Source organism: Colletes latitarsis, chromosome 11 (genome assembly GCF_051014445.1).
Source record: "Colletes latitarsis isolate SP2378_abdomen chromosome 11, iyColLati1, whole genome shotgun sequence".
Taxonomy (NCBI): Eukaryota; Metazoa; Arthropoda; class Insecta; order Hymenoptera; family Colletidae; genus Colletes; species Colletes latitarsis.
This window is the reverse complement of record NC_135144.1, coordinates 26,053,323-26,080,612: the sequence shown is the minus strand read 5'-3', so window position 1 is coordinate 26,080,612 and position 27,290 is coordinate 26,053,323. Positions and strand designations below refer to the sequence as shown.

The window sequence follows — 27,290 nt, the reverse complement described above, 5'->3', positions numbered from 1 at the left end:
AAACGCTCCGGCGCCAATCGCGACGAATTTCGAAAAGTATCATCGATCGCGATCGCGATTGAAATTGCGCAGACTTAGCGATTGGAAATTTTTAAACGATCCGCTAAAAAAGTTGTTCCAAGACCCGTCGTTGCTCATTACTTCAAAGTACATGTTTCTTGTGGTGGTCGTCGGGTCGTATCAGAGACGCAAATGTTAGGAGAACGAACTCTGCGCCATAAATCTTTTACTCGGATGACCAAGGGTCTCTGACTCGTCACATTGACCGCCATCTTTGTAGATTTTAAAGAGCCTTGAGGTCAGAGTCCAAGCGTTTGGGACGATCTAGGCTCGTGAATTTTCCAATGAAAATACACCGTTTCGATACTTTGGAAAAGTCAACTGAATCGACCGGGTGTCCTGATTTATTTAATACAGTGAACTAGAACTCAAACAATTTGTATAATTGGATCATTCGTGTATGTAATAGGAATTTACTAATTCACACCACATATTGATTTTTCGTTCAAATAACCGAAGTTAGCGTTCAGATAAATGGGTTCAATTATAGAGGTATGAAATCGTTCAATCGAATCGTAATTTAATCGTAATTTAATTTTAGTAGTAGGTAAACAAAAATTTACTGCTTTTAATTCCATTGCAATTCCATTTATCAAGTGGTTATGTAACTTAGTACTCAACATTTATTGTTACAGAAAAAACAGGAGATCATCAGAAGGGTATTTAGTAAAAGTTTTTAATACTGGCCAGATTGAATTTGAACGTTTTAAACATTGGCAATTCACATCAGCGCTTGTTTTCGATGATAATTTCCCCATGACGTGTTTCATTAATTGTTTTGTTGCATGATTTACTAATAAAATGGCGAACACTGTTGTTCAGAACCAGAGGCAAATAAATTATTGATAGTTTTCTTGTTTTGTATGTTGATTTATTAATACTTTACTATCGTTTTCACGGCGTTACGTTAAACGGTGACAAATATTTACCGAGATAGGCGTATTAATGTGCGAAAACTTCAAAAAATTCCTGCTTCGCTGATACGATTACGTTCGTGGTAATCATCGGAAATAAAATAAAACCACTTCTGATCAGTAAACATACATGTATCGTCCCTACCTCAGCAATTCATTGTGTCTGAAGAAGAAAGAAAATTTTATTTGAACAAATTTTTTTCAGAAATATTGTTGATATTATTACAATTCTAATACAATTTGAAATTATGTACTCAGTTAGTTTGTGAGAAGTCTTTGAGCAAAATTACAGCTTCTGTAGTTTTCCACGTATCCATACAAAATTCCCACGAATTTTTTGAACGTACCTAATTCAAACGAAATATTTATTTTCTAATTTCTCCACAGAATTTGTTTCGATCGCGGTACGCCAAAGATGAGGAATAAGCAAACGAACGATAGAAATTCTGCACCGGATCAAAGTGCATTGGATCAAAGTGCATGGATCGTTCGATCGATGCCCAACTGACCCGAAAATTAATGCAAATCAGCGGCCATCGAGCGACTAGGTGTTAAAGACTCGACGGAAGCCAGCTAGGAGCTCGCAATAAAGCATCGGTGTTGGCACTCGGCATCGAGGCGGACCGATATTCTTTATTTAGCTGTCGATAACCAATCGGTCGGGTGTTATTTAGACCCTTGATACTATTTCTCTTCGCGTTCGTCCACACGTTCGTTACGGAGAAGACCAGTCGATGGCGATTATCGCACCCCTTCTTCCGGCGTTCACCCCGAGCGACGCTGAAACGAGCACCTTTGCAGAGCCGATTAGAACCGAGCAGAAAAATATGTTTTCCACTTTTGTCCAGAACTGTCTATCTCTCGTCGTTCGTTCCTTTCGAAAAAAAACAACATCGAAGCGAAAGTTGGCGTTTAGGGTTATCTTCGATCGGGTCAAGATTCGACGGGGAAGAGCTCGCCTCATCGTGCCAATTAACTGCACGCGAATTTATCGCTGACGATACGCTTTTCTTCTGTCTCGCGACGCTCGCGAGATAAACCGACCCACGTACAAGGTGTCTCATTTATTATTAATAAACCGAAACTACTTTCTTTAATTACCAAAAGATATTAGTTTAGAAACGTTCTTCGATGTCAGCAATCGTGTCGAAGATATTCCTGTGGATTTAAATGGGACGTGTATGATTAAAAGTTCAATTAGTCTGCATGTTCGTAGATTGCAAGGTTATTTTACAAAAAAATATCCATGACCTTGAAAGCTCGTGTTTAGACAAATGACCTTAAGAAAAATTCTTTTCTTATTTCATTGTTTTTTTTCTTAGAATAATGTAACTTTGCGTTAAGAATTTTGTACAAGTATCAAAGAATTTCTCGTTCGTCACGATGCGATTACGTTCGCGTAGATAGTATCGTGTAAAGGGGTAGTTATTGGATTCGTTTCAGGTTGGTATTTGTATATACGGGCATAACCCACTGCACCAGAGCGACTGCATCGTAAATTATGAACATTTATTGACAGGAGATCGTAGATTCAGTAGATACATAGTGCTCTAGCGTGACGTATAGCTGCAATATATCAGATACTTGGACGAGATCCCAGCCTTGAGGGTTTATTCTAGTAACGCGAGGGTTTCCTTCGCGGATCTCGCGCTTCTCGATCGCGGTACATTTTTCTGGCGATGCCAAGAGTTTGATTCATTATGATCATATATATATATCAGATATATCAAATTTCCCGACAAAGGCATTTCCAGCGATAGCGATCGTTCTCGACATCCACGTTCTTCGTAATCTTACTCTTTTTTATAGCACGTTTTTAAACTTTCGAACAACTGAATCCACGTTAATCGCAAATGAAAGCAAAACTATTCGATCCAAAATGTTATTTTCGGCTTCGACAACGTAAGTTTGCCTCAGTTTCGGTCCACGACTCGTTTCCATTTCTAGATCGAAAGAAAACTTCTAAACTTGCATATAAATTTGTTTAACCAGAATGAATTCTGGCTTTGGTAGGAGCGGTTCGAGGAAGAAAACGGATACGAGAGTGGTTTCGGTAAGAAAAGGGGTACTCTGGGAGTAAGTGCTCCGTTCAAATAATAGAACGTTCGAATAACAGTCGCGTTCTGATAGTCGAGCATTCAGAAAATGGAGGCTCTGCACGAGGGTTGCGGTTCTCTGTCCTCCGTGTCTTTTCTCCGGCTCCGACTTGTCTCGTGCACGACTCTCTGTGGTTTCTGCAATCTCGTGTTTCCTTTTTTCTTCGCGGGGAGCTCGAGTTCCAACTATTTCACTGGCTACCCCGTTGAAACCTTGTATATTATTGGTATTGCCTTTCGCGTTGGTGCGCCGACAGCATAGACCAGCGAAAATAACAGGTATTTCGATTGTCGAATGTTTTTATTTTTCACACTCTAATTTAAATATACGTACAACCATTGGGAAATATAATTTCACCTTTAAGTTGAGACTGACAATCAGAATATATTCGAAATTAATTATAATTTTATTTTGCATGGAACGATCGCAATAAATTATTATCCACATTTAAAATTAATATAACATCGCGTCGGGTAATTTATGAAAGTGGCATAACTCAAACATCCGACAAAATTAAATTTATCGCCCATTCGGTAACCTACGTTCTTCCAATAGTAAAAGAAATGTTAACAAAATTATTGACTCAGACTACTTTCATAATCGTCAGCTCCTTAACTATTATTTTAATGTCAAACATAAAAATTATCTATTTACACGTTGTTAACTTAAGGTAACGTGTCATAATTGTTTTTCCTTATTTTGTAGCTGTTGTCTCTGACCTTCGTTTTATATTCCTTATTTTATTTCTTTCGCTTGCAGTGCAACTTTATTATTTTCGTTTTTTTTACTGCTTTCAAAGTCAAATTAGCGACTCGATTTGTAATTTAAAAACAGCGACGATGCTTGAAGCGTGAAAACGTGTCTTGGACAGAATATAAAAAGAAACGCATCGATTTCTTTTGCCGCCCAAACCAGAAGCAAAGTAAACACAGTTTAGCCACGAGTAACAAATTATGTTGCTTGTTCCTTCCGCGTAAAAAGCTCAAGGTTGATTTACAGAGCGGGAAAACACACGATTCGGGAGGAAACGCTTGGCAGTTTATTTTTAAGAAAACAACCGCGAGAGTTACGACGTGTTCGCGTCGATGTCGGCGCAATTGTGCCAGGAATTCGTTCTAATTGAGAAAACGCATGACCGTTTTAATGGCAAAACACGCCTAACAGTAACTTTCACCGAGAGCGAACTCTTTCGCCCAGCAAAACAGTGTACACGCGTTACTCGCGATATCCCCGTCGTTTTTGTTCTTATTCGTTCGTATTAAGAGGAAGGAGTTACAGAAAAACACGCCGAGACCTGTTCGCGATTTAAAAGCATTTTAGTGGAATATTAAAGCTGTAACGTCTTCGATGAATTTGCATGAAAACGTATGCTTTTAGTGTACCGCAATTTATGGCTGATTCCTGTGAAACATCAGCCATTTCGTACGCCTTTCTTCTCGACGCGCGTGTTTTGTATTTGCACAGAAGCTCGCTCGACTTTCATAAAAGCGAACGTAACCGTTCCGTTTCTCTGTTTATCGTTCAACTTTTGCACGGGGGATCTAACTTGTCTGCTTAACATCGTATTCGTCGGACGTGTATCCGGCAAAACTTCAACTTGAACGAAATAGTGATCGAGTAAACTGTCGAGTCTCTTTTAATTGGGATAATACGCTTTGGAATTAAATTCTAATATCGAAAGAACTGTGGTTGATCTTTGAGAACAAGCAAACAACGTTAATTTTAAACTAAGACAAATGGATGCTCGTTGATGATATAAGAGAATATGATTACTCCGATCGATCGCTGGCGTATTTCCAACTTCTCCATAGATCGTCGGTAACCAACCAGTATAACGTGTCAAATGGGTAAATTTCGATCGGAGATATCTATTTTTGGGAAAAAGGACAGACATTTTTTGCTGTTGAACTCACGAAAAATGATAAATTTTATCAACAAATTTTTACATAATACATAAAATTATTTCCTATGAAAAAAAAAATGCCAATCGGGTGAATCGAACTCGAGCTCCCCAGCTCTATACGTTGCACCAAAATAAAACTCGTTGAACGTTACAATTGAATCGAATTTTAATCGAGAAATGAATTATAAATATCTAAAAAATAATTGACTTTTCGCCGGTACGATGTTCGTAAACAGAAGGGCCAAATAACTACCTCTTAATGTAGACACACTCATAGCGAAGCCAAATATTGAAGCTTGTGTTAGTATTCATTCTTTTTTCAAAAATTGCAATCTGCATGTTTAGTGTTGACATTGTTACTGTACTCACTTGTACTACTAGTGTATTCTCCTTGTATTATTTATGTATTCTATATCATTGTACCCACTTATGTTATTCCTGTAAAGCGAAATAAACCCAGAAGGGTTTCAAATGCTTAAATAAAAAAAAAAAAAAAAAAGAAGAGCCAAATCTAGCAGCGTGCAAAGTTTCGGTTGAAATCGGTGATCCGAGGGTCTTCGATGTTCCGCTTGTTGGTTTGGAGCACGTTGGGCGATAAGGTAGCGAACGCGTCGCGATTTCCTTCCTCTCTCTCTTTCTCTCTATTCCGTCCACGATATCAAAGCAGACATTTCGCCGTTGATGGGTTCGCGGCCCATCGAGCCACTACGATTCTTCATTCATGCGTCCACGCGGTTCCATCGAGACGTTTGCCAGCGGCTTTCATGCGTGCCGACGTCGACCGCAGTCTCAGAGCCGCGAGTGGCTGTCTATTCGAATGAAAGAACATTCGCAATCGTCTGGCACACGATGCTTCGCGGACCGTGGCCCGAGATCCATTAACCCTTTAATAACTTGCGATGGGACATAAATATTCGCTACAGCGTTGTGTACTCGAATATCCGATTATACGGATGCGAGAACGAGGCTGGGATCGGTCACGGAGCTCAACCTCTTCAGAAACTAATTGCTTCGTTCGAAATAAATTTTATCGCAACAGCACACTTTCGTTAATTTTCATAAATTAGATAGTTACGGGTAATATTTAATTTTGAGCAAATTTTCTACGAATTAATGTTTTGTCGATAAAAAAAAAATTCAACGGATTCAAGTACAAAAATATATTTCAAGATTAACGACTCAGTTGTGGAAAAAGATGGGGTCGCGAGCTAGCGACGATTTAGGATTCGGGGAAAGAAAATTGCGAAATCAGTGTCTTAAGAAATGCAGAGGGTCGTGCAAAAATTGGCAACGCGTCGCTAAGAAGGTACGGAGTTTGAGAAAGGCTTTGAATCGTGACACTGCTGTCGGAGAAATTGCAGCAGAAGTTGGAACGAGCGTGCAGCGTATTATACGGAAACGTAAATATTTAAAATGCAAGATATTTATGCGTTCACGAGGAAGCTCGTTTGCAATTTGTTGGAAAACATGCTCGGAGGGCAGAGCAGCGAAAGGATATTTTTACCCGCGAAACGAGATTTGCATTAGACGGATGGGGTTATTATTTGCACGAAGAATGTTCTTCTTATTTTTTGGGGCACTAATAAACTCTGTTTACTATTCACCCTCGTAGAGGACGATGATTCTCGGTTGATGATTCGGTATCTCGGTTACCGTGGACTTTTCCGAAAATTTGTATACGACAGAAAAGTTTACAAATTCAATTTGTAATAACTTTGGTCGTATATACTTTCGACGTAAAAGCGACGGTAGGCGAGATACCGTACATTTTATGCATCCACCCCCCACTCACGCTGTAGATATGCAACAAGTTTCGTCGGTCCTCATCGTTTTCATCGACGCGCGCTTTATTTGTACAGATTTACGCATGAAAAATATATTTCTATTCGATCGAAGTGATTTATCTTTATTTATTTTTTATCGAATCATTGCTCGTATAATTTTCTCGTTATTGATTATTCGAATGGACATGCGTCAAGTGTACACAATATGAGTTATCGGTTTTTTGAGTGCTATCGTAACTACATAGGATGTCCCGTGCAACATGGATATTTTTAGACACAGACGGTAGCCGTGTTAAAATTATTTCAAGTATAAAATGAAAATTTACAATCCGAGTAATATTTTGTCTATTCTTTTTTATGGAAACTTCGATTTCGAGTTTCGAACGATTTTAAGTTTCGAGAGATTCGAGAGGAGGAAAAGTTATTCGATTGAAAAAATTTTTTTTAATGAACGAAACATTCGTTTGTTCGACGAGTCCACCCACAATTTCCGAACACGTAGGCGAGTGTTTGCAATGCGATAGAATGTATAATTAGAAAAGGGGAGCATTAGTCCAAGTTAAGATATTCTGGGAATTCAGTGTCGTGCCGCGAAATTCTTGGCCCCTGTTTGCCAGGTTCACCCTGCGCCGGAAGCTTATGCAATTACGTGATTAAAAGAGGTCACCGTCGCTATATGTAGTACGCGACACACGAGCGAATTTTCATCATCTTTACGCTCTACCTGCGCCTCTGCATTGTTGTGTTGCGCGGCATAAATAGGCGGGCAGATTGAAGCCACCCACTCGAGACTGTTCTAGGCGTTTCTTCTTATATAATTACTAACAGAAAGATATTATAAATTGGAATACAGAAAAAAAACAACGAGCAAACTTGAAAGAAAAAATAGGTGAAAACAACAACCAGCCAGACGAGGGCAAGGAAGATCTTTTTCTTCGCGTTTCAATCCCCTTCGCACCCCCTTTGAAAGATTTATAATAGAATAACTCATTACGAGTTTCAGATGTCTTCATACTTTGTCAACCACTTCCTTCGCAGTATTTGCATTTCAAAATAATTTCATGAACTCTTTCACCTAATTGTATTTCTAATGAACTCGTTTCGTAGTCGAGCAAACATTGTGATACAGGAAACAGCAATAATTGCGTATCGGATCTGTTCCGAAGACCGAGAGCATATTGCGTTTCACTTTTTCATGATACTTGCAACATCGCAATTCCGTTTTGAATTGAAGTCAGGATAAATGATTTTCTTTTCGACTCCTTTGTAACCCCTGCCCCCTTTCCTTACGTCCGATACCACGCGAACACAGAGCTACGTATGCAATGTAACCTCAATTTCAAAGAGAAATCTTACAGGAACTTCGGGGAGGCAAATTAATGCTTTCAAAGATCAGAGAAGCAACAAATCTGGAACTCAATTTCCCTTAATGTCCTCGAGTACGACCCTAGTAGCGATTTTATACGCGAATTCGCAGTTGTAAATCTCAAGAAAACCGAGAAACGTGTGTAGATCTTGAATCACAGAACGTACACACACGATGCAAATACCGTGATTGTATCTTTTGCGTCGCAGTTGGAGCGATCATTCGTACGCGTGCACGTTGTCGCAAGTTATTTTCTTTTCCGCTCAAATAGGATTTATTTTCCGCGTCTATTCGTCAGGGACGATCGTCTGGGATCCGTTCATTTTCGTATTTGCAAATAGTCGTTTGGGTTCGCACGAACGCGATCGAGAGTTCGAGACCCACTGTGTCTATTTACCGTCGGTTCCGAATATGCATAATGCACGCGGATCGAATGAATATGGATAATATCGGAGCGCAGCTGCGTTCTCAGCGAATAAATCACCGACAGGTTTTAAAACTTCCTCCTTCTTGGCTTCGTTTCTTATTCTTCTTCGTCGTTTCTGTCGCGCCCCTGTTGTCGACGAATGGTAATTGAGCGGATTCTAGGTCGATTAATAATCGGTTGATCATCCGATGCATCGCAATAATGCAAATTAACGGTACTAATTCGTATCGCGACCGTAGCCCCGGCGAACGCGAAATTTTACCGTGCTTCTTTTCTCCCTGGTCTTTCTTTTTATTTCAAGTTTCTGAGATTAGAGTTTTTAGGTTAAAAAATTTTACAGAATGCTTCTTTCTCCCCCCTCTTTGCTTTTCAATTATGAGAGGTTTATTTACTCCAAATTAAGAAGCATATGTGGTTGCAAATTTTGTATGTGAGACGGTTGTTGTAAGAAAGAAGTGAGAAAGATAGCAGGAAGAAAGGAAAGGAGTGGTGGGTCGAACACTTGTGAGAAAAATAAAGCTTGAACGTTCCTCTGATGGCGAGCGCGGGAACTGTCTTTTGATTTCTGTACTAATTTTAGAATCGTACGAATGTTTTACTAAATAGTTATTTGAATACGAATAGCGGTACATTCTCTGGGACATTTTATTTAAAACGATTTAGTAAGGTACATAGATTCTGAGTCGAGTCCCTGTAAATCGATCAGAAAGTTGTAGTTTTATTCACGGTAGCTCTGTCTCTGTAATAAAAATTATCGAGTTATGGTGCCCAATCTGGCTGCGAAAGTAGATTAAAATCGAGCAAGTTGGGTCTTTCCCTCGTTAGCGATCGAATGGATTTTCTTTCGCCGTTTTCCGACGCGACGAATGCCGGAACGAACGACTTCCGCGCGAGAAAAAGGAAACATCGTTCGGACCAGCGTCGCATAAAATCGATACATCGTCCAACAGTTATGCAACCTACACTTTAGCCTCGATTTACCCTTTCCATCCGTTGTCTTTTGCCACCCTTTTCGTTCTCCATTCGGGGCACTTTTCTCCGTCGAATTTCGGTCGAGTTGGGGCTCGAAACGCAAACGACGATTGGTCCTCTCGAACGAACGCCTGAATCTTTCATTAATTTTTCCCGTTTTAGGGTAATCTTATTCCTCGCCGGTAATGCGATTCAGCGGAGACTCGATCGCGAATGGCACTTTGAATTCGTTGAATTCGAAGACTTAATCGAGATTGGCGTTCTCTGTACTATTGGGAGAAAAACCGTCGGCTAATCGGATCGTTCGATCTTGCGTTTGTCGAACAACTCTATCCGGGACATCCGCAGATCCTTTCCAACTTTAAATATTCGGCAACGGTGCACGTCGTGCATCCGACGGAGTCAATATTTGATTAAAAAATTATTTTTATTATTTAGATAATTTAAATAAGTATTTTTCCTAAAAAGTAATTACGATGAAAAATAATTTCATCGATCCCTGGCAATTATAGTATTCTTCGAGACAAAATTAATTGGGTGTTCAAGGCCACCGGAGGCCATCATCCCTCTTATGTTTGACTAATTTTCTCCCTTCGCCTCGTCTCTCGGTCCTGCGAGAACCAATAGACTTTGAAATGGAGAGGGAAACTGGCATGGCGTAAAAGTGAAAGTCATATTTGGTTTGATTCAAAATGGGTAAAGTGACCTTGAACGGATAATCGATTCTATTTCGAACATAGTCACCGATTTCTCCAAATACATCCTTCATCGTGGCATTAAATATTCAGAAATCGTAATGACAACTTAGAAAAGTATTATCGACACTTTTTACGAGGCTCAGAAACTAGCATATTACCATTTCTTATCTTCGAACCATGTCTCCATTCATAATGTTCACTAATCGGAACGATGAATTAGTGTAATGTAATTTTAAAAATATTCCTTTTACCCTACAGATAGTAGCTTTTGCTTACTTTGAATTCATTTGAACAATTCTCTCTTTCAGTCATTGGAATTTAAAGACTCGATTCAATCTTACAAGTTTAATAACGTACAATAGAACCTCGATTATTGCAGAAATTTCCTCCATTTGATTCCATGACTAATTCTATACAACAAAGTCCCACTGCTACCATATTTTTATTACCTATATTTTATAATTTTACATATTTGCTACCACATTGTATTAGAGGATATTACGAATGTGCAGTCTTCGCAAAACGTATTAATTAGTATTTCTCAATGATTGGATATTATTTCTACTGCAAACGGTGATCTTAATTTGGAAAAGCACAAATATTTTCGTGATATTTTTATTTTTAGACCACGGTAGTGTAAAGATATTTCGCACGAGACCATTTTGAAACCAACAATCTTCTCGGATCGTAATGATGCGCATCAGCAAGCCCCAAGTAAGGCGACACCAAGAGACGCAGAGCGTCGCGATGATGTAGTTATCCGTCGAACACGATACTACTCCGTTCTACTCGTAAAGCCACGTCCCCACGCGTCCAACGAGAGTCGTAGAATACACTTAACTCGTCAGTCCAGGAAGACGTATTAAATCGTCTATGATATTTTTTATTAATTCCTTGATTCTCGTATTATAGTCGTTTTTCACTATTTAGGTCGCTTAGACATATCTTCCATGATTCTTAAATAACAATTTCGCATAACGAATTAAAGATAAACATCCGTTTATCCGTTACTCTTTGAATAAGAATAAAAATTTGAATTATGAAACGCATATTTCACCGGGAATAAAATTCTCGTCCCTAGTTTCGATTAATAGAAATTTACCTGGTCGATTTTCTCGCAATGAAATTGATGAGTAAATGAATTTAGTGTAATTAGTTTATTTATTAAATATTTATTTATGCGTTAAGCAAGGAGTTGTGCGTGGTAATATAAATTGCGGTGGGCTACGTTGCATGAAATCGGGGCTAAATGTATCTGCAATAATCGAGGTTGTACTGCGGTTCCCAAAAAGGAGACAATATCAAAGATAATATTACTAAACTGATTACATCAACTTGTGAAAGCTTACGGAACGGTTAACGGTATATGAAAACGATGTTAAATACCGTAATTTGTCGCGTACTGTTTCTTATTTTATCGCATAGTCACTAATAACCTTGCACTCGATGTGACTTTAAATGCTATAAAAAAAAAAAGAAGAAAAAGTTGTGGTTTATTTTCGAAGTATCTAGCTTATCTGTTAAAGATTATTAATATATTCTGATGTATCACGCATATATATCATCCGGTTTCGACGTGACAGCACTAATAAATTGGCAGATTAAATTAATTAAATATTGCGAACACGGTGAGGAGTGGACTTTTTGCAGTTAGTCGATTCTAATTCACTCGATTACAGTTATATTTTAAGCAAATCGAGAGAAACACATTTTTCATCGAGAAAACAATCACCATATCGTTATTATTCATTTATTAACGGGAAGACAAACCTTTTAGTAGATATTATCGTTTATAAAATTTGAATAACATTTTTAAATGTTGAAGCAAAGCGTGGGAGTTAAGCCCAGCCTCGAGGGAACAGGGAAAAAGAGCTGAGCATTAGCCGGTCTACTAGGCTCGTATCATATATCAGGGATATCGTGTACTCGGCTATCTCGGCTACCCTACCCATGAAATTTTCGTTCTTCAGGTATCCGAGTAAAGTCAATAATCCTAGCCCAGGGATGGGGGCATAGACTTGCAATCTTTTGAGGTTTCCAGCCTAACCTTTTGAATTATTCAGTGCTGCATTTTCGTACACCTTGTCTATCGTCCATCTTCTTTTACGAATTACTTTCTCTAAAATAAAATTTAACTATTACTATGTTTAGAAAAGATATTAAAGTTGCGACTCAAAATTTGCCAAAGTGTACACAATTTAAGACGTTGAGTCGTTCGCCACTTTGTTTCGACAACCCCTACTCCAATTTTTCAAAATTTCGAGTATCTGAGAAGCCCACCCTCTCAGTCGAAGAATACAAAATTCAATGGATCGAGTGATCCCGCCATTTTGTTTCGACAACCCCTGCTCCAATTTCTCGAGATTCCTCCTCCTAGAAATTACTGTATCGAATCGAAAATATTAAAGTTGCTTCTCAAAGTTTGTTTTTCTGCAACGTGTCTGCTCCAATTTCTCGAAACGGTTGATAATTGCGTGCTGCACGCGCTAGAACGCGGCGTATAGCGGCACCGAGCACCGGTCGCGTTTCGCGAAGAACGCGTTTCGCGCTGGTTTCATTCGCCGGAGGCAATTGTCGCCCAACCAGGAAGCCTGGACGGCGTAACGCGCACCGCGGACGATCCTCGGATCCAGACTCTGACGTAAGGGCACTGAAACGGCGCGCGAGCCACGACGCGACCTTGGGTTTTCATCGCGTGCCAAGATTACGTTGGCGAACCTCTCGTCGATCAATTATATACGTACCTGTCGCGAACTGCCGAGACCATTCGATCGATGATGGAGTCGCATAGATCTTTGTATTTGGATCGGGAGCAGAGACGAAGATCCTTAAGTTCGTCGGCCCAATGAGGTTGAGGTTCCGCCACTCGCGGTCACTTTGGGGGGACATAAAAACATTGTTCCAAAGAATATGGTTTCGAAATATGCAAATGTCCTATTAATATTAGCATTAAATAATAAATAAGTGTTATCGATAATCCGGTTGAATCGTCCAACTTGACCAAAGTAACGATCAGCATAATAGGATATAGCATATAATGGATATCGCTGGCCTTATCACCGTTAGTATTACTGTTTAAATTTTGCTCGACAGATGTCGATCTGCAGAGTCAAATCGATACGTCGCTGGCGATGCCAGCCACTTACCAGACCCTCGTTGCCCGAGCTCAATTGGCCCAGCAGTGTTGCGCGTTGGCACGGGAGCAAACCAGGATCTGCGAGAGGCTGGTGCACGATCAACACCTCCAGCAACAGGGCTGGGCCGCCGTGGTGGCGAATCTGGAGGACATCACGCAGATGTTCCAGTCGCGGGCCGATCTTCTCCAACAGAGCTTCGCCGCCTACCTTTCGGAGAGACAGCAGCACCTGGAGCTACTCGAGAAGTACGTACTTGAGTTTCCATCAATCTTCCCTGATTGTCGGGCTCTTCGATCGACTCCCGCTTTCCTAGACGACGGAATATTTTATGGGGTCGGTTGGGGGCAATTTCGCCCACTGACGCCTCGCCAAGACAGAGGCAAGGAGGGTCGCGTGCCTCCAGGCGCCATTTTGCGTGGTCGTCGACTGGCGCTCTTACGATTAAACAAAATTTAATTTACCAGTTTAACGCCTTGTCGTCCGTGGAATTTTATTTACATCGGTCTCTTCTACGCAAAGTTTGCGATAAAAATTTTTTTAGTATACTTTATATTTAAATATCGAAAATAAACTTTTATTTGCTAAATAAGCCTAGTCGCGGTTTTGGATTTACATGTATTTTTATTGCAAATTTATTGTAGTAAATAAATTCGAATTCGTAACGCAGGCGAAAAGTTACTACGCCTATCCGTCGAAGTACAATTGAAAGTAAAATTCGTCGTCAGGTCTAATTAGAGTTAACGATATCGTACTATTTGCATAATTGCTGTTTCGTATCGAGGTTCAGACTCGGCGGTACTTTATACAAAGTACGATCTGTTTTACGTTCGAATAAAGGACGCAATTAAATAGCGCTTCGGTCGATTACTCATTCCGTACATTGTCGCTTTTCCAATGAATTCTATAGATCATACGTATAACTTAACGTTGAATGTAATTCCTAAGGAAGCTAGTACAATTATGGTAATAGTGGAACAAAGCTTTTACAAATTGTATGTAATAACACAGTAACCTAGCGATTAACTTAGAATTGTGGGGTCCCATCGCCTCCGGTACTTGCCACCAGAGGGACGTTTCTCTCGCAAACGCTCGACCAACTCCCAATATCTCAGCGTCTAGCAGGACCCCACAGAATAGTTCAATTATCCTCGTGAAACTGTGCCATTTTAACATTCGCGTGTCCTTTCGTTCAAGTTTCAACGCTGATCTGGGCACGCTCGCGAAGATCCCGATCCTGCCAGCGTTACGCGCTCAAGCGGAGGGCCTCTTGAGCCCGGACGATCAACCGAGTCAATCCGAGAAGGATTCGGAGGGCAGGGAGGAGGTTCTGAGCTTGCTTCGATGGATCTCGGCGAAGGACAATCAGAGCAGCTTGGAGCAGGTGGCGGAGCAGTGTTCACGGGGTCTGGAGCAGTTCGACGAGAAGATGATGGAGGCTCTGAAGGTCGAGGTGAACGCGACGATAGACCACGCGAACAAGCAGGACATGAAGGAGATCAAGGGCCTCGGTGAACGGTTGTTCGCGCTGGAGCAACTGATGGTGCAGACCAAGAAGCTCGTTCACGAGCAGGGGGAGTTGGCCCAGAGTTTCCACAAGAATCAAAGTCGAGCCAACAACTTGGGGGACGCGAGCGTGCTGCCCGATCTCTGCACGTCCCACAGACACCAGCTGATCGTGATGCTGCAAAACCATAATCAGCTGCGCGACATACGTCGCAGGTGCATCAAGGCGAAGGAGGAGCTCTCCGTGAACATCTACCATCGGCTGAAGTGGATAATGTACGTGGAGAACAAGATGATGGAGATGAACGGGAAGCTCGTCATGTACCACGAGAGCCTGAAACGTCTGAGAAGGCACCTCGAGGTGCTCCAGCAGATCCATCTCGCGCCTCAGATGTACATGAACGCGGTGGCGGAGGTCGTCCGAAGGCGCACCTTCTCCCAGGCTTTTCTCGTTTGGGCGAGCAACCTGGCCTGCCAACTGCTCACCGTTCACAGCGAGGAACTCGCCCGTCGAAGGGAGTTTCAGAGCAAATTCGACGGACACTTCTTGAACACGTTGTTCCCCGGTCTCGAGGACACGCCGCCACCTTTCGCGACCCAAGCACCGTCCGTTTTCGACGGTGGATTGCCAAAGGTACGCTCGGTTCTTTCGGAGAACAGAGAGTTCCTCGGGAAACCCGTTCACACGATTTGTGTTTCTCTGTTTCAGTTGACGACGGACGACATGGAGTCCCTGAAGTCACAGCTGCCCGATCTGGCGCTCACCGTCTCGTCGCCGGATTTGAACAGCATCACGCAGTTCTTTTTGTCCAAGAGCCTCACCGAGGCTAGCACGGATGGAAACAAGGAGAAAGACAGTACTTCCATGCGCGTTGACGCAGCTACCAAGGAACAGGGACGAACAAGAGGTCCAATGTCGTCCGACAGGTACAATATTAAGCTTAGTGGAAACGTCTGCTTGCTTCTACGAGACGTTTCTATGTTTTTATCTGGTGTAACGTGTGGAAGGAATATAGTGGGATACTCTTTGAGTGGAATGCAAAGCCACGCGTGTCTCTCGTTACTCATTAAAGGGTGACATAGATTCACAACTTCTCTTCTCGTTAAAGAAATTCATTCTCAAGATTAGATGTTAAAAATAAGATCTATGATATATTGTGCGTAGTTTCCAAGTCTTCAAAGACAAAGTTTCGTTTTCGTGGTCAATTTAAGGGGTTTGACAGTCAACGTATTAAGAGTGGTAAGTTTTAGAAGCACCCCAAGGTTTAGGATAGTTTAGAAGCACGCCAAACATTCTCAATACAAAGATCTTTTGCCTTGGCGAGGTAATTTTAACTCCGTTGAGAACATCTGTTGGAGGTAAATGGCAGCAAAACTGTAACATTTGCACGTGACGAACAGAAACGTAGGAATCACGTGACAGTGAAACAACTTCTAGGGTCTGAATCTGTTTCTAAATCGGTCGCGTGTTGCCAAAATATTCTCAGCAGGTGTTCTTTAGAAATAGAGTCGTTCGTATTATAAACATAATTTTTGAAATTGTCTTAAGCAACGTAACATTTTTGGCATGCTAGTAAAATTATGTCATTGATTTGCCATTACCATTTACGGGAAATTTTAATTCTCAGAAAGCTAGAAAATGCATTTAATATGTAAAAATATAAGAAATAAATAAGATACGAATTATTATATTTAGAGGTTGAGTGAACCTTCTACAAAGCTCCGATTTCATTAATTCTATTGTATTTGCATAAAGATCCCTGGTTTAGCCATTACTATTAACTATGTCGCGAATTTGAAAAGGTGAAGAATCATTATATCAGAAGCTTGTCGGCACCAAAGGGGGAAGGCCTTCAATTTTCTGTGGAACCCTGTAACGATGCAATCAAAAATACATTTGACCTTGTGTTCAAATAACATAATTTAAAATTTGATTATGCATTAAGAATTAATTCTTTAGTGAAACCTATGATTAAGGGCTTGCCACGAGAGCATCTTATTATATTCCTTTGACCCAATATGCGAATAGTTGTCTCGGCGACTAAACGCGTGCTCTGTAACTTTAGGGGTGGTTTCGAGTCGGAGACGGACACGGAAGAGTTCGAGAAGATCGGTCAGGCTGCCACGGACTCGAAACCAGAGTCCTTCGACGGCACGAAAGAAATGCGTCAGAAGCAAATGGAGGTTGGTGCCTCGCGAAGCGTGTCCCCTGCTTCCTCGACCTCAACTAACGTGTCCTCGCTAAATTCGAAAGTCGCGGACCTGACGAACCGGTCATCCTCCTCTAGCGAGCCCGGATCCTTCCATTTTCCCAGTTTGTCCATCAGCGAGCGTCCGGCTCAGCTGAGTCCGCTCACCGAGTGCGCCGAGAACGGCGAGTCGAGCTGTTTGCTTCACCGCGGCACGAACGGTCTTCCTAAATATTGCGACCTGCCATCCTCCTCGATGCCCGAGGAACCAATATCCCTAAGTCCGAATCCTTCCTCCTTGACACGACCTGTGATGTGCGACGGCCAGCAGCAACAGCGCCACCAGTCCGGCAGTGGCGGTAGCAGCCCCTCCGTCGGAGTAGGCGCTACCGACTTCATGGGTACTGAGTATTACATGGACGAGTCTCTGCCGAGCAGTCTCAGCGAGCATCCCGCCGACGGCCAACATCAGGCTATCGTTTCCCTTCTCCAGGTACTGGACGACTTACAGCTCGCTAACAGACCTCGTAGTCGTAGCCGTAAACGTTCCACTACCGTTGATGTCCTCCCGATGGTCTACACACTGTTTGCTTACCTTTTCGATCTAACACCCCCCCCCCCCCCCCCTACGTTGATTCATGTTCTATCGTCTACCGGTTACCTGCGGTATCACACTCTCACCCTCTTGCATCCCTCGTACCACAGAGAGACAACTCGATGGCTAGCGGGGCGGTACAGGGGACAAGGGGAGTGCTTCGATAGCTAGAGTGGGGGATCCAAGCGCCAATTACACCCACATTCCTTTCACTTTCCACCTTCTCGCGGACGCACAGTATTAAATAGCCTGACTGCTAAGAACACAAGAGTTCTCTGGTGCTAATTAGACGGAGCAAGCGATCTACGCCCTTATAACTAGCCATCGAGTCGTCCCTCTACGGTTGCCCAACGTTTTCGCGTCGCTTCCCGCGATTTATCTCCGTTTATCTCTCCCATCTCTGTGGTTTCTAGGTACTTTCGTTGTCATTGTCTTTACATTCGCTACCCAAAAGCTATTAGCGTTGACATAATGCAAGTAAATCCCGAGACGCCCGGTATGTATCTCTTGCCTGCCGTCTACGGTCGTTGTCCCGTTATGCCTGCTGTGTTTTTCAAATAGTGCTTGGGTGTCAGTTTATTTGTAGCCGCATTTTACCCGCTCGTACGCCGTCTGTGAGTGCGTCCGTTTTAATTTTTGTTTACAGGATAGCTGCCGTCGCACTCGTTTCCTGAATTCCCCCCGAACCCGACAAAGTATATCTCTCGTGACACTCGTTGACGTGTACGCTTTTTCAGAATATATATATATACCGACTGTATCGAATGAGATTGTTCACCACCCGGACTTGACTGTTCACGTGTCGATGCAAACCACAAACACGACATTATATCATTAACATTGGACATTTTTTTGGATACCTTGGTCAGATTTCTCCCACGCTCCTAATATCAGATTCTATCTCATCAGACCTGAAACAACTTATCACCGATCATAAATAGTAGACATATAGCTCAAATGGGGGGAGGGGGTCGTTCACCAGTACTTATCACGATCTCTGTGACGATCGGCGTTTCAGGAGAATCTTGGCAACACCTGTGAAGAAGTCGAGAGGCTCCGATCCATTCTGAAGACGATGAAAGCTGTCGTCTGCGAGGCGCTGACCTCGATCCGCCAAGAACTCGCTGTTCTGAGAGATCGATCCGGCGAGGACAAGAACGATCTGTCGGAGATGACCCAACGCGTCCACGAGGCCTTGTCGTTGTACTCGCGCGAGTGCGATCGTCGTCTTCGTGAACGCGAACAGGAGCTCACGGTGGACCACGAGCTCGAGATGTCCGACATGAAGAAGCTGATACAGAGTCGGGAGGAGGAGATCTGCACGTTGAAGCGTAGCCTGCTGGAGAAGGAGACAGAACTGGCGGACCACGAGCGTCTGATCGCCACCATGCGTCAGAAACTGGAGACAGAGCAAACAGAGATGAGGAACTTCCAGACGCGTTTGCATCGTCAGCTCGAGGACGCGCTGGAAGAGGCGCGCGGCGAGAAACAGGCTGCAGTCGAGAAGGCGAACGACGAAAGGTTCGTGGAGATCACGTCTCTGACCAACTCCGTCACGCAGTGCCAGAAGCGGATCCAAGAGCTCGAGGAGAGCTTGAACACTGCTCGCAGCGACCAGGATAGAATCGTCAAGGAGGTCACCAACAAGCTGCAGATGGAATACAAGGCTGAGCTGGAGACCATCAGAAACCGGTTGAAGCCAATGGCTGCATCCACCATGGAAACCAGCTCCACCGACTCCAGACTCGAGAAGATCGAAGTAAGCATATTAGTTTATACTGGGGACGTCAGTCTTTTTTTCCGAAGGATGGAATGGACGTTAAGGTTCAATCGGTTGTCTGGGTACTCGTTGACCCAAAATTGTTAAATTCGATGATGACAAAATCGTGTTGTTTCATCCTTTTGAAAAAGAGAGACAGCCTCAGACTGACGTTGTTCCTGCTTTTCAGAGACAGGATGCCATCGAGCTAGCCAGCCAGTTGCTGTCCCAGGCGAACGAAGGCCTCAAATTGGAGCATCCCGTCGCGATGCATTCGACTATGGACAAAGAAAGATCAGATTGCGTCGTGAAGCTGGATCTCGAGTTGCAGTTGGCCAGACAGGTGGTCGTCGAGAAGGACCGCGAGGTGGAGATGTACAAAATGAGGGAGGTCGCGCTCGCCGAAGAATGCAAACGTTACAAGAACATGGTGAGGCGGTTGACCGGGTTCGAGAACATGAAGAGCATCTCGACCGAGCCTGGATTGTACCAGGAGTCCAGCGACGAGGGATTAGAAATCAGTCAGAGCAGTCAGGACGAAGGATTGAAGAGTCTGGAGCCTAAAAAGGAGGAGATCGAGGTTTCGGAGTCGAAGAAAGTTCGACTGGAGAAGAGCAACGATGCTAGTAGCCTGTTCAAAAAGCTCGAGATCCTCGAGAACGACAACAAGAGGTTGAACGCGGAGTTGCAGTTGCTTCGAGAGAGCAAGGAGTCGACAGAGGAGAAGGTGGAGGCCTTGAAATCCGATAAACTCCGTTCGGACATCGAGCTGTTCACGGAAAGGTCCAGGAAGAATTTCGCCACTCCCAAGTCGTTGATCTCTTCGTCCAATTGCGAGAAAGAAATGAACGCTTCCGTCGCCGTGGTCGCGTGGAGGGACGAGTTGTTCAGCCCGGAGCCCAATCGTCCCTGTAGCTGCAAGACTTGCTTCTTCTCGCGCGGGCAAAAGAAGATGAAGAAATTAGCGTCGAAGCTGGCGGCGGAGGGTCGCATCACGGTGACCAGCTGCAACCCGGGCGACATCGTGTTCGTGTTTTGGGATCCGATACACGGAAACTACACGCTGTATCAGGAGTCGTCGACCTTCTATTTCCTCACCTCGGACTGCTTTGCTGAACTGGATCTGGGCTTGAATCCCGACGGGACACCAAAAAGTATTCAGACCATCGCGAAGGTTGTCGATAAGGAGTTCTGTCATGCTAGGAGGGTAAGATTCGTGTCAGGTTTCGAGTCCATGTTGTCGAAAGCTTCTCGACGCAGACTGTGTCCTTTTTGAGCGATGCTACAGCCTTGCCTCAGACAAGATAAATATATTAATTACCAAAGATATTCCAGAGTATCTCTAACTAATCAGTCGATCGATGATGAAATCGAGTGTTTTCCAAAAGGATACAGTCTACAAATGGAGGTTCTTCCTATCCATAGCGACATATTTGTGATTGATCGTTTATCTTTTCAGTCGGAGAACCGGTACAACGTGCCTCGCGGCACCAAGTTCTATCAGGTACGCGTAAAGGCGGTGAGCAATAGCGCGGATCTGTTTGCGAGCAGTCAGCAGCAGCAGCAACAGTAATCCTGCAGTCAGAAGGAGAACCCTTTGATTCTTGCCTGATTAGAAGCCCTGTAAATCCAGGGATCCGCGTCCAAAGGACGAGCCGCGCTCTGCCTTTGCGGTGCGCGGTTCGTTCGAGAGACGCGGATCCCCAGCTTATTAACGACGTCGTCGCAACCATCCGGAAACCCTCGGATCAAGGCCAAAACCTGCCGGAGCCTGTAGACGCATCCTTAATGTCGGCGAGCAGGAGAACGAAGGTCCAAGGTAATGGCGCGCTCGGTTTCGGGCGATACAAAACAAGCGATCAGACGATCAGAAGGATGCGCTGGCGTTTCATTGTGATATAAATAATTTTTAACAAAAGAAAAAGGAAAAAAAATAACGAGTGAAACATAATTGCCGAATGCTGTGGTTAGCTGTGACGTGTAACGACATTTGTATTCCTTCTTCATATATATATATATATTTTTTTTCTTTTTTTTTTTTTTTGGTCCACGCGAAAGCATGCGAGAGTGCGAGAAGTGAGAGAAAGAGAGAGAGAGAAAGGGAAAGAGAGAAAAAGCGGCAGTGAAAGAGAAACGCGCGATCCCCGAATATAATTATTAACAACGTCGTCGGATGACTATTTCTTCGTGTGATTCGACAGACCGCGTACATGAACGATAAAGAGAGGGAGAAAGGTGTTTTTCACTTTAATTTCGGACACGGGAGCGGAACTTCCATGTTCCGTGATTCGAAGCTATCGATTATTAATTATTAATTATTATTAAATATTATTATTATTATATTTGCACTGTGTGAAAAAGATAACGAAGAAGATGAAAAAAATCATATAGTAGAGTAAGTTTTACAAAAGAAACGAGCAAACATATATAGAAAAAGTAAAAAAAAAAGTAATGGCGGTAACAAGAACCACGGATGCTTTGTATATGCAGAATATATATTATATATGTGATATATAATATATATAATTATATACATATACGCGTGTATACCGTTGTACGAAGGCGTTCAATATTCACGTACGAAACAAAGAGGATATCATACATAGGTCCTAAGGTGCAGCTAAGATTTTGTAAAACGAAGTATCTCGTAACCGTGTTGTGCAATCCTCGAGACACATATCTTCGAACACGTTAGGGGGAGTCTCTTTATTTTAAAAAAAACGAGAGCCCCGCCTCTCGGTCGACCATTTATTTTTTTTCTGACGATTTCGTTTCGGGGGCCTCGTAGTCGACGCAAATCGTCCTCGAACCCGTTGTCCTGCGCGCTAAAACTTCGCTCCAAGATGGCGGACGCGAATCGTAGGACCGCGTGGGCGCTCGTTAGACGTGTTCGCCTCGAAGCGTGACGAGAAAGCTTACCGACGAAAGATTTCGCGATCTTTCAAGCCCCGTCGATGAACCGGTGCGAGGCAGAATCTTCGTAGGATGAATTTTATAAGTATATGCGTACACACATACATCACATACACATCACCTAACACATTATTTTCCATCTGTGTCGGAAAAATCGCGTTTAGCGAGATGAGCGTAACCAAGAGACACGCACCGATTAGCTTCCTCGCGACAAATTTGCTCGTAAGGTCTTTTTGATAATCGATTCTGTACCGTTTACGTACACATCACTGAATTATTCGTTTCTCCGCGACAGTTAAGCACTCATAGTATCGTACAATAGCTGTGATCGTTAGGCTCGACGTTTTCACTTCTACGTAGTCGTTAGTTAATCTTAATTCCTGGGTCTGGCGAGCCAGCTGCTCGAGGTCCGCTCGAAAAGAAATCCCTCCGTGCATCGTTTTGTTTATGGCTATTTAAAGTCAGAGACGAGACGATCGTCGAGCGGATCGCGAGTATCGGTTACGTCAGACTCGATTTCGAGTTCGAGCGGAGCCGCCGTCGTTCAAGGCGGTTCTCGCCGAAAGATGCTGATAAGTAAGATAAAGACGAAGCAAATATCGTTTTGGTAGATTGTAGCTCGAGCTTGTCGAGAAAACGACGCACCCGCTTCTGACATAGCGCAAAAGTAGCTCGTTTTAACGATTCCTCTTTCTTCTACAGTTCGAACGAAGGCACCCGCGTACACACGCACTCGCGCACGGATTTAGCACGAATTCACACGCACGCGACCCACGGTTCCTATTAGTCAAATTTTTCTTGGCGGTTCCAAGGGTACCGAAGCGACGTTCGATTGACAAAGAAACCACCGTCCACGTTTCCGCGTTTCAGGGGTTGTTTCGCGATTGGTACTTCGACCCTCGAGGCACGCCGAACGAGCATTTAACTGCAACGTCGTTAGACGGTCACTCGACGCAGCAGCTTATGCTCGAACACGGTACCTCGGGGTTCTCTTACAGCGAGGGAAACGACGCGAGCGCAGTATCGACCGACGAGAAACGCTTTGGGGATGAAATTGTTGACCGAGATCCTTTCGAACTTCGCAGACAAGGCTGGTGATCGTATCCGTCTGTTAGAAATGTTTATTTAATATGTTTCTGAGAGTGTTGGAGTGATCTGTTGGAACGAGCGTTAGCATTACGAAGAAAAGTAATGATTTAATATATTACTATACAAGTACTTACGGTATATATATATATATATATAGTTATATATATATTGTATAAATTCTAAACGGGGATAATCGGAGATGTAAACGGTGTTGAAATATTTAAAGAGCGATCGGTCGAAAGACGTTTACCGATGTATCGCGATAAAGATGATAACGCGTGTACTTCGTGAATTGTAAACGTTGATACTCGTAAGAGTATAGAGACAGGATATAATATATCGAACGCTTCGACGGGTGATTATCGTCGGATGTTTAATTAGTAACGAGGATGTTGGAGCGATTTTTTCCTAAGAGATGTGATATATCGCTATAAGAAGGAGTAATGTATGTACTTTTAGTAAACTTTAAATATCGAGGATCGTAAGTTTGAAGGATCAGATCAAAATGTACAGAACACTCTAACAGTAGAGCATTGTCAAACCGATTATTTAATCAATAACGAGCATTATCTGTTGATGTTTCGATGTATCGCTACGAGAAGTTAAACGGTGAACTCTGAACGTAATGAGTAAGAAAAGAAAAATGGGGAAACTGCTCCATGGGAAGGGCATCGACGGATGATTGGTCTCTGTGGACCATTACGATTTAAACTTTGCTATTCAATGTTTATAAAAGACTTTGCAACCATGATCTTTTCTTAATTTTGCTATCCATTTGATGGTTGTAAAGTTGACTTACATTCCATTGGAAGGCGGATTTTATACAAGCTATAGTTTTTATACTAATCTCTATAGAAATCTTGGTCTCGAAGCAATTTCATCCTTGGGTCGATTCTTCTCGAGGCGTCGAACAAATACGAGGAACGATCGCGTCATTTTTCTCCCGTAAGGAGAGTCTACGATGAGAATGAATGATTTTTGTATGGTGTGTGCAAAATATTGAAAACGATAAGTAACAAACCACATACTTATACTCGGTTATCTTTTACATTCTCGAGTTCTTCTAATTGTACCACGTAAACGCGATGAGAAATTATCTACGTTCATTTTGAGATCCATGAATCGAAAATCTGTATTTAAATTAGAGAGGGAAAAGAATTTTGTAAAATAGAAAGAATAGAGCACTATTATCTCTACTAAGAATGCAGTTAAGAATTTTTAAATACTGAGATATCAAATTAATGGAACAAAAAACTAATAGTCGATCAACGAAGTAAAGATTAAAAGAGAAGACAGAACACTATCATTTTTGTTGTTGGTGAATCGATGGAAATGTATCGTGAACATGACTCAGAATGTTCACCAAGATGATAATATTAGCTGTATTTTGTGTATAGAACCCTTTTTGCATATCATTTACTGGGCATTATGACGAAATCAACGAGCTACAACGAAATGATCCTCGAATATCAAGTACGAAAATTTACATCGACGAACGTAAGGTTCTGAATGAATACCAATAGTTTCAATAGTGTCTTTTTAGAATGTAACGAGTGCAAAGATTACTCGAAGGTCGTATCGTTATAGCCCAATGATTTTTTAAAACATATTAACAATGAGATGCATAACAAATCTTGCGTTATGGCGAAGACTTAATTTCTTCTGGGACACTGGAAAAGTACATATTTAGTTTTTAGTTTACTTTCAATATTATGACAAGATTACTCATTTTCTTTTGTTTTAAATAATTCCTCCCTGAAGAGGTTAAACTACCAGTCTCCGACCATTTTAAGCTCACGACACGATTTAAAAGAACACTTTCCGAACTTGAAGTACAATTTTGATCTTGAATAATTATAATAAGCATTTGAAAAAACATAAGTATTTAACGAGTAAGAACGTTTAACGAGATTCTTTATAAAAGTCGTCGATTGGTGGTATTTGGTTATTCTATGGTTTGTTTATACTTATCGTCTCCGACATTTTGCACTCGGTGAACCTGCGTATCGCGCGAAACACGAGCGTCGAAAGAACAAACGCGATGGACACGACGTATATCGATGTCCTTCCGGTTCCCCTTGGAATCCCCGCAGCGAGCGACAGCGTTTCTTTTCCCATCTTCACTCCAAGAGTACTCGGGATCCACGCTCTCGTCGTGGCCGAGCAGCTTGTGCGCCTGGTTGGTTGGCAAGTAGAATCAAAACCGACGGACTCGTTACGGATGAAACGCGATCGTGAATTCCGTTCGATCCGTCGGCCCGGTAAACGAATTCCTAGTTTCCCCGTTCGTCCGGTTTTGGGTGACGTACACTTACGAATCCGAATATCAAAGCAACGTGCCTGCAACGTAATAGCTGCGTTACTTATCGAGAATGGCTTCCGTAAGCCGAGAAACAACGAGTCGCGCGTCCGATCGAGAGCACAACGATCCGCGGAACGGCCGTTTTAGGGAATTCGCGGAGCGTTCGACGAACGGAACGGCGCGCGAAACGAAACAAAAACGATTCCCGTGGACGTACCATCCCCTGCCGCGTTGCAAGATGGCCGCGACAGAGCGCGTCGGAGCCACCACCTCAGAAAACGAAGAGCGGATATTCGCGAAACGAGCAGTCGGATTCGAACGGACAGAGGAACACCGAAGACGCGAACGCTGAAGAAAGAGAACCGGAAGAAGATAGGAACCGCGTTTTTATATTCCTAACGATTCTCGCGACGTCGATCGAACCACGATTTGGCGTCCCCCTTTTTTACTTAGACGCCTAAAACGGGGGAAAAAGTATGAAATTATAACGTAGCAACGATAGGGATTTGTTTTAAGCGTGACTCGTATAGGAAAAGTGTAATTCGATTATAGTAGAATACTCTTTTCTTTTTTTTCTTTTTTTTTATCGACCAAAATTAATACGCTTAGGAAGGTTTCTACCGTAAATCGTTATTTGCGCGCGGAAAGAGAGTCTTTCGGATGTCGTTTACTTTTAGGCTTCTCGAGACGGGCCCGCACGGCGTCCGTTTATTTTTTCACTCGCACGAGGAACGTTACACAGCCGTTTCGTTGGATAACGATTCTATTGTACGATCGATCCGACATACCCCTACCTTAGGACAATTGAATCTCGCGACGGTGTTAGAAATTCGTTCGATGGATAAACAATTCTCCTGGGGAACAAAATGCAAATGCACATGCAGCGAGTCGCTTGTAGCTCTGAGTTGTGTGGCAGGTTCGCGCGAACACAGGAATTCGCTAGCAAACGAGATCCGCGAACGCGGGATTCGCTGCACGGGACGGTTCAACGAGCCATCCGATTAGACGTTGCTCATCGAATTCGACTAGCTGGCCCAATAGTACCCCTCGAAGGGACTCGTAGAAGTTGCTCCCGCGTTCTCTTTTCTTGGCAGCTGTTCACGCGAACGGTACGAACGTTTATAGACGCGTGCACGACTCGTTTGATCGTCCAGCGATCGCGCGCGAGCGGATTCGCAACCGTTTCGTTTCTCGTCTACCTTGAGTTCGCCGCTCGAGGAAACCAAGATTCGATGGCAGAATCGCAAAAACGAAATGAAATACCTAATAAATAAAAAACTAATGAAAAAATGAAGAAAAAGATATCGCGTATGTAACCCGAGAAAGTGTAACGCAAATAGGTGTATGATAATATTACATTAACGTACATACAATTGTGATCGTGAGTGTATCTGTTACGAATAAATAAATTACGAATAAACCACGTGACTTTTTTCCAAGCTAACTTTCGACTCGAGTACTTTTGACTCCACCCCTCTTCGCAGTAAGTCAATAAACGTACGACGGTTCGTTTAACAAAAGATCGTTTATTTACTTAATTCTAGTAACAATCCGGAGTTCGCTTTCAACAAAAAAGGATCTT

The 27,290-nt window shown here is 42.8% G+C and overlaps 1 protein-coding gene across 4 annotated transcripts in view; it reads left to right on the top strand.

Moving 5' to 3' along the window:
* Atg17 (autophagy-related 17) overlaps positions 1-27,128 on the top strand; it is a 63,539-nt gene extending 36,411 nt beyond the window's left edge. Inside the window, exons 3-10 of one of the 4 annotated variants that reach the window (XM_076778281.1) lie at positions 696-719; positions 13,315-13,603; positions 14,553-15,495; positions 15,571-15,788; positions 16,928-17,543; positions 18,664-19,404; positions 19,595-20,611; positions 20,864-27,128. In XM_076778281.1, the coding sequence (XP_076634396.1) occupies positions 696-719; positions 13,315-13,603; positions 14,553-15,495; positions 15,571-15,788; positions 16,928-17,543; positions 18,664-19,404; positions 19,595-20,611; positions 20,864-20,977 (3,962 nt within the window). In that variant the 3' untranslated portion in view covers positions 20,978-27,128. The remainder of the gene's footprint in view (positions 1-695; positions 720-13,314; positions 13,604-14,552; positions 15,496-15,570; positions 15,789-16,927; positions 17,544-18,663; positions 19,405-19,594; positions 20,612-20,863) is intronic. The other 3 variants (XM_076778283.1, XM_076778282.1, XM_076778284.1) reach the window with 3 other exon arrangements.
* Positions 27,129-27,290: the final 162 nt, after the last annotated feature.